The 7,344-nt window shown below is 54.7% G+C and overlaps 1 protein-coding gene across 6 annotated transcripts in view; it reads left to right on the top strand.

The window, feature by feature from the left end:
• The window catches only part of Znf839 (zinc finger protein 839), a 17,756-nt gene extending 10,418 nt beyond the window's left edge, over positions 1–7,338 (top strand). For 4 of the 6 annotated variants that reach the window (XM_023705667.1, XM_023705665.1, XM_023705663.1 and 1 more), the window contains 6 exons: positions 3,639–3,731; positions 4,067–4,216; positions 4,792–4,929; positions 5,087–5,216; positions 5,674–5,806; positions 6,031–7,338. In XM_023705667.1, the coding sequence (XP_023561435.1) occupies positions 3,639–3,731; positions 4,067–4,216; positions 4,792–4,929; positions 5,087–5,216; positions 5,674–5,806; positions 6,031–6,775 (1,389 nt within the window). In that variant the 3' untranslated portion in view covers positions 6,776–7,338. Of the gene's footprint in view, positions 1–3,638; positions 3,732–4,066; positions 4,217–4,791; positions 4,930–5,086; positions 5,217–5,673 lie in introns of all 6 variants that reach the window. The other 2 variants (XM_023705668.1, XM_023705666.1) reach the window with 2 other exon arrangements.
• The last annotated feature ends 6 nt before the right edge of the window (positions 7,339–7,344 follow it).

The raw sequence follows: 7,344 nt of genomic DNA, 5'->3' as shown, positions 1-7,344 counted from the left end.
AAATTTTAAAAAAAGTAGATGTGTAAATATTTTTAATCAGTATTATTTGGAAAATAAAACATAACCACATAAAATTTAAAAAAAAGAAAACAAAGTGCTTTCTTCCTTTTCTGTAAAAAACTTCAAGTTTTACAAAGCATGTTTTTAGGTTTTCAGCCTTTGTATTTCATGCGAATGTCTTTAAAAAAAAAAAGGCGAATTTGTTACATTTAAACCTGTAATCCCAGCATTCAGGAGGCTGAGGCAGGAGGATCACCTCAAGTTTGAGGCCAACCCGGGATGCACAGCCAGACCATAAAAGATTTTTTAAAAACCAACAAAAACTGTGTGTAGGGGAGCCCAGGGCCTTGCACACACTGTGCTCTTCCAGGTGGATCTTGGAGAGAAGCACGGAGTGGAGCTTCCCACAGAGTGGAGGGCACATCAGCAACTGCTGGCTGGAGTGGAGGGTGGAGGAAGCAGGGGTTTTTTAAAAAAAAAATTTAAACATTTAAAAAATCTTTATTTAGTGTGTGTGTGTGTGTGTGTGTGTGTGGCCAGCTCAGCTCACCAGGGGGCGGGGCTGGCTGGCATGTGGTGCTGGGGGATTGAACCAGGGTCCCTGTGCTTTGCTTAGCCTAGCTTGTTCTAAGTAGGTGCTTTAGACCACTGAGCCATCTCACCAGCCCCAGGAAGTAGGTTTTGAGGGGAAGTGCTTTCTGGAGAGCCCCTCCAGCCCCATGCAGTGCTGCCCCTTCCACCAGCAGGGGAGCCCAGGGACTCAGCTTACTCAGTCCTGGTTACAGGAGGCATTCTTGGGGATTTTCGCAGCAGTGGGTGATGGGCGGTGGATGTTGAAAACAGCACCAGGATTTTGCACTGATTTTGCACTTCCTGCTCTGCAGCCCAGCCATCTCATTGCGAGGCCTCCACACACATCCAGGCAGACCTGGGTCATGGACTCGTGTTAATATCATCCCTTAGTTACTGCGGGCTGATCAGGCCCACGATCTGCAAAGGAGCATGTGGTGAAAGCGTGAGTCACATACGATTTTAGGGCTCCAGGAGCGCAAAACCCTGTAGCAAAACCTGAGATTCTCTGGGGGCTAAGACAAAGATCTTACATGTTTAGTTATCACAAGGGAGGGGAATACTGGAGAAAGGTGGGAACTGCTCAGGGGCCTCTCCAAGAGAGGCATTATGCTAACTTAGGAGAACTGTTATTTCCTGGAAGGTCTCCACACGCATGAGGGTCCTGCAGCTGCAGTCTTTATCTAGTGAACTGAGGTTGGAGCCAGGTGTCCTCAGCTGTGGCCTTGCTTTTCCTTTGAGGTGTCATGGCTCCCCTGCCATTCCAGTGGGGCCAGTGACCCGCAGAGGGGAGGGTCACTTGCTATGAGACCACCGTCCACCTCCAGCCAAGGGGCCTCAGGCAGAAACACGGAAAGACAATTGGTTAATAAACCCTGCTCAGAGCCACTTTGTAGTGGTCTCCATCAGTGGATCCCACAGATGTTGTCCCCGCCTGGCAGAGTAGGACAGCTGCCACAGGGTGGCCCTGAAAGGGGCAGACTAGTCTGGAATTGGGATCCAGGTTGTGTGATTGGAAGGGGCACTGGGTACCCGAGAGTCAAAGACAGCCACTCTGTACCCCAGTGACTCTCAGAGTGCCACTGACAAATGATCGCAGCCGCTGCCTGCCCTCCACACGCAGAGGATTTTCCTGGAAGTGCATGTGAACTCAGATTTGCTGGTGCCCATTCGTATCAGCCACTCTGGGCACTGAGGTGCAGTGTGCACAAGGTGGCACAGCCCTGCCCTCCCGAGCCAGGTCTCCTAACCTCCCTGTTCCTGCCCACAGGGAATCCTGGGAACCTCACTCCTCCTGGTTTCTTAACAACTTCCGCCCAGTGCAGGCTTCACGGCTGCACTTGTAGACAAGACCCCTCTGGAGGAGCTCTACTCACACACTCCAGACCTCTCCACCCTGGCTTCCAGGAGCCCCCCGCCTCCTCTCTGGTGAAGGGCTCTCCTCCATGGAGCGCAGCTGGCTTGAACTCACTGCATAGCTCTTCCCTCCCTGGTACCACATGCCCTGCCCCCGTGCGTGCTGAGCCAGCCACTGAGACTGGGCATGCCTGTAATCTTAGCGCTGGGTGAGACCCTGTACCAAATACATTTTTTGGGGGGGGCAGAACCAGGGATTGGGCTCAGGCCCTTGCACTTGCCAGGGAAGCGCTTATTCCACTGAGCCATCTCCCCAGCCCCAATACATTTTATTTTTTTATTTTTATTTATTTGAGAGAGAGAGAGAGAGAGAGAGAGAGAGAGAGAGAGAGAGAGAGAGAGGTGTGTGTGTGTGTGTGTGGCCAGCTCAGCCCACCAGGGGGCGCGGCTGGCTGGCATGTGGTGCTGGGGGATTGAACCGTGGTCCCTCTGCTTTGCTAAGCTTGTTCTAAGTAGGTGCTTTAGACCACTGAGCCATCTCTCCAGCCCTACATTTTATTTTTAAAAATATTTATTTTTCAGCTGGCTCGGGCTACCCTAAGGACAGGTCTGGTAAGGCATGTGGAGCTGGGATCAAATCGTGGCTCCCTGCGCCCGACTGTGTTTGCACGAGCGGGCACGTAAGCAACTGAGCTAACCTGCATATACACAATGATCACAGTCATCACGGAGAATTGTACCTATACGTGATACTTTATTCTTTGTTCCTGTTCTCCTCCCTTCCCTTCAAGCTTCCTTCTCCTCCTCATTTACCCCTTTGTTTCCAGTTTTCCTTCTATTTCGTTTTTCTTGTCCCTTCCTTCCGCCTCTCCGCTCTTGTTCCCCTTCTGATTTGAACATTTTCTTCCCATTTCCCAGTATCTGCTACAATTTAGTCCTTAGCCACACTTTTGGTTTCTCACACCAGGAAACCATGCGGACCTGATTTGTGCCACCTGCCTGCCTCCCTCACCCCTTCCTGTGCTGCTGGCTGCTCCGCTCTTGCTCCTGCCCATCCTGTCAGCAGCCGAGTCCTGGTCCTCACCTGCACTCTGCTGTGCCAAACACAGGATGTACAGCCCTGGCTCTGTCCCTGTGCCCCAACTAGGGTGGTGTTCTGAGTCCCCTCCACCTGGCACCTCTGGAAGGAAGCCAGCCCTGCCCCTGCAGCCAGCTGCTGCCTTCCGTCTCTGCTCTGCACCTGAGCCTTTCGCGGGCCACTTCTGCCTCGGGCATCTCCATCCTGTGACACATGGCCTTGTAGGGAGCACTTGCACTTCCTCCGGCCATGTTCTCTGTGCGGGCCTAGTACCCAGTCTGGGACTCAGCACTCAGACAGACCTGGAATTGACCGTAGTTGTCTGTTCATGGGTAAACAAGTAAGGTCCTTAAAGCAGAATGTTAGCCGGGCAAGGTGACAGCCCTGTTGTGATCCCAGCTCTCAAAAGGCTGAGGCAGGATCACAAAGAGTTCGAGGCCAGCCTGGGCTACACAGTGCTTTCTAGGTCAGCCTGAACTGCATAGTGAGATCCTGCCTCAAAACTTACCCAAACAAAACCCAGCCGAGCCAAGGCAAACCAGACAAAACCAAACCAGAATGTTTCGAGTCGAGTCACTGAGTTTGGGGGAATTTCTTCTAGCATCCTGAAGGTGGCGAATGCTTTCTTTGGCAGTCACTCCAGCAGTGTGCCCCAGAGGACCTGGTGGAGCTGGTGCTGCCCCGGCTGGCACAGGTGGCCACCGTATATGAGTTTCTCCTGGCGAAGGTGAGTCTTCGGCGGATCGGGGCGGTGCTGTTCCCACAGGACAGCCTGCAGCATGGCGAGGGCCCCGTCGGGAGCCAGGCCTGCAGCCCACGCAGCTTCTGGGGCATCCCGTCCTAGGCTGCTCCTGCTGAAGCCCGGCCTCCCTCCCCCTGCCACCTGGGGCTGTGTGATGGCTGACCTGGCTGGACGTCTCCCTCTGTCAGCTGCACACGGCAGTGCCCCTGGGGACAGGGCAGGCCCATGGTTGCTGGGACCTGCGTTCCTTGCTCCTTTGCCCGGATGTCCTATGTTACTGCTGCAGGTGTGAACTCCCCTCGCTTCCTGTCCTCACAAAGGCCAAGGACGGTGGCACCGCGCAGCCCTGCTTCCCGGCCGTGTACAGAGAGTTCGAAGAGCTGCACTGCAGGGTCAGCAGCATGTATCAGGAGCTCCTCGGCCGTGCCAGCCCAGCTTCTGGGCAGCCCCTGGACGTCAGGAACCCTCAGGTGATACCTGCTCGGAAGAGGTGCTGTCACCGTGAGTTGGGAGGCAAGAAGGGGACGCTTTTGTAGCGATGCTTTGAAGTCACTGCTGTGTTGCTGTTTCCCCTTCAAGTGAAGTATTGGTTTCCCTAATATGAAAATGCTAAGTGCTTGACCTTAAAACTCCAAAATGCAGATTCACTAACAGAAAATGAAAACCCTATTATGGTTCCCTCTGCCAGGGCCTGAGGCTGTTACATATGGGGGTGGGCGCATGGCCAGCAGGTGTCACTTTTGGGGTTTTGCTGTTGATGCTGTGGCTGCTTTTCTGGTCCTGAGTATTGGAGCCAAGGCCCAAGTGCTGAGCACCATTTCCAGCGTTTTATTTGAGAAGGGTCTTGGTAAGTTGCTAAATTGCCCAGACCAAGCTCAAACTTTGTTGTTTGTTTTTGAGACTGAATCTCACAATGTAGTCCTGGCTGGTCTTGAACTCATGACAATCCCCAGCCTCAGCGCAGGCCTCCTGCGTGCTGGGATGGCAGGCATATACCATCACACCGGGCCAAGAAGTTCATGTCTACCTGCCGCTCTCTCTTCAGGTTGCTGAGTCCTTAGGAATTACAGGCTTTCTGAGGAAGGCAGAAGCACACTCAGACTGCACAGCAGCCCAGCACCACAGCATGGAGAGGGCCGGGCAGAGGTCTGAGGAAGCCCGCAGTTGGCAGGGGGCATGTGAGGTGGGCACAGCAGTGAGGGGCAGGTTCCTGGGTGTCTGGCAGCTTTGGGCTAGTGGATTGGTGTCGGGTTCCCCAAGGTCTCCCAGGAGCATAGGGGCTGGGCTCTGACACCCGCCAGCTGGTATCTGGGTCTGGTCTTAGCAGTGTCTCTCCATAGGCTGCAGAGCAAGCACCCACAGCGTGGAGGCCCCGGCAAGCAGTTCTGCCCATGACCTGCCCAGAGTGCCCTGCTGCCCACAGTAGAGACCAGGAGATTCCCGGGCTGTCTACACCCACTGCACACCTGGGTAAGGTGGTGCAGATTGCCCCAGGCTGCTGCCCCACAGGGTAGGGAACCCCTTCAGGGCTTTGGAGTTCCCTTAGGGAGGGGCCACCCGAGAGCCCCCATGGGGGCAGAGATGACCACAAGGATATGGAATCCGTGACATGGCTGTCATAAGACCTGGCTCTCGCAGCCGAGAATCAGATGGAAAACAAGACACCTCCTGCCATTTCCAATGGCCAACAGACCCTGTCCCCAAGTTCTGTACACATTCAGCTCCTGCCGTGGCCTCCAAGCCTTTGTGACCTTGTCAGGGCCCCGGTCCCTTTCCTGGGTCGAGGTCTCAGATGATGTGGAAGGCAGGCAGGACACACTTCTAAGACAAAAATCTGCCTTTGTGAACAGATGCAAGCCAGTCTGGACCAGTGTGGTGTGAGCTGGTGTTATGTACAACACAGATGCTTGTTTCTCTGTCTGTTTAGGTTTCACCCCTCCAGCGAGTGGGACTACTCCTCCCCCTTCTGAAGGCAGCCAGGGGCTGGCCGTTTCCGGTGGTGACACAGGTGTGTCACATGCAGGCTGTCAGCTTAAGGAATCTGCTGACTCTGAAGCCAGGTGTGCGTCTGCAGGCCGTGTTGCTCTGGGTGAGGCCTGTCATGGAGCAGCTCTCGGTGCCCAGCTAGTTGAGCCCCAAGAGAATGTTCCAGATGCCAGGCCCGCCCTGGGGAACCCAGGAGTCCACAGCACCCTGTCACCAGTGGGAGAGGCTGCAGGTGCAGAGCCAGGGGATCCAGGTGCCAGGCCCATGGCCCCCCTGCCCGAGGAGCTCTTGCCCACAGATGTCATGCCAGTGGGCTGTGCTCGCAGGACTGGCCCAGACAGGTCACCGCTGACTACAGGACACCATGCCAGCAATCTGAAGCAGCTCCTCCAAGGGATGGAGGTGGATGTTGGCCACGGAGACCTGGAATGTGTGCCTGTGGGGGACACTGTGACTTTGGGAATTACAAGTGGGTACCCAGAGGTGTTACCTCAGGGCAAGGAGCAGATCTTCATTCAGACTGCCAGTGGAGTCCTCCCGTCCCACGCGAGGACCACCATGTCCCAGGGGGACGCTGTTCTGGTGACTGGCACAGAAGGCCCTGGCCTGCACGTTGGGGGCCTGGAAGGTGTCCCCCTGGGTTTGGGCACAGCTCTCACTGTACCGGCAGAGCCCTCGCAGTGATCAGAGGTGTGGCGTCTGTCTCTCCTGGAGTCTGGGGTGGGCAGGGGCATTTCTCCCATGTGAGCCCTGACACAGATGAGCCTCTGCTCGCCCCACTGTCCTTGGTGTGTATAGTACTAGGGATGCGAGCCAGGCCTCTGTGCACAGAAAATCTCCAGACCTTTTTATTTTTTAATTTGCTTTTTAAAAGTCTTCCTATGTACCCCAGGCTGGCCTGTTCTGGGCACAGGGCTGAGCTCACAGGAGGGAGAAAACAGGCTGGGGTGTACCCGTGGGCACAGGAAGTCCAGGGCAGCAAAGGAAGCCCTCCCCCCCAGCCCATCAGCACACAAATGCCCTGGGCATTTCCTCATCTGTAAAAGGACAAAGAGGGTGTGCCCCGTGTTCTCCTTAGTAGATGAATTAAGTCCAGTCTCTGTGGATGAGCTAGGGGTGGCAGTGTACATCTGGCCTCCCCACTATTCAGGAGGCTAAAGCAGAATTACATGTCCCTGGCCAGCTTGGGACTGATACACAGAGCAGAGCCTGTGGATGTAAGTGGGAGAGTCTGAGTTCAACCCTGTACCACTAAGGAGGTCTTGATAAACTTAGCTAAGTAGCATGTTCATGCAAGAACTCCCTCACCAGGGGCCGAGGCTGGTGCTCAGTGCGGAGCACTTGCTTAGCGTGCCTGAGGCCCTGCTTCTGCCCAGAGTCCCCCTACAAGTGTTATTCAGTGTTACAGAGTCCTATAGAATGTGAGCCGCAGGAACTCACGCTCCTCACTGGCCTCTCGCCCCCTCAGCCTGCACACCGTGGTGACTGCGGAAGTGGTTTGCATTTCCATGCTGCCAAACTGTACGGGACTTCACGTGTGATTTGTGATTACAGAACTGATATATTCTCATAAGGATTTATAGGGCTGGCCAAACAGCTCAGCAGATTAAAG

Source organism: Octodon degus, unplaced genomic scaffold (assembly GCF_000260255.1).
Source record: "Octodon degus isolate 3935 unplaced genomic scaffold, OctDeg1.0 scaffold00226, whole genome shotgun sequence".
Classification (NCBI taxonomy): Eukaryota; Metazoa; Chordata; class Mammalia; order Rodentia; family Octodontidae; genus Octodon; species Octodon degus.
This window is presented reverse-complemented; position numbering and strand designations above follow the sequence as displayed.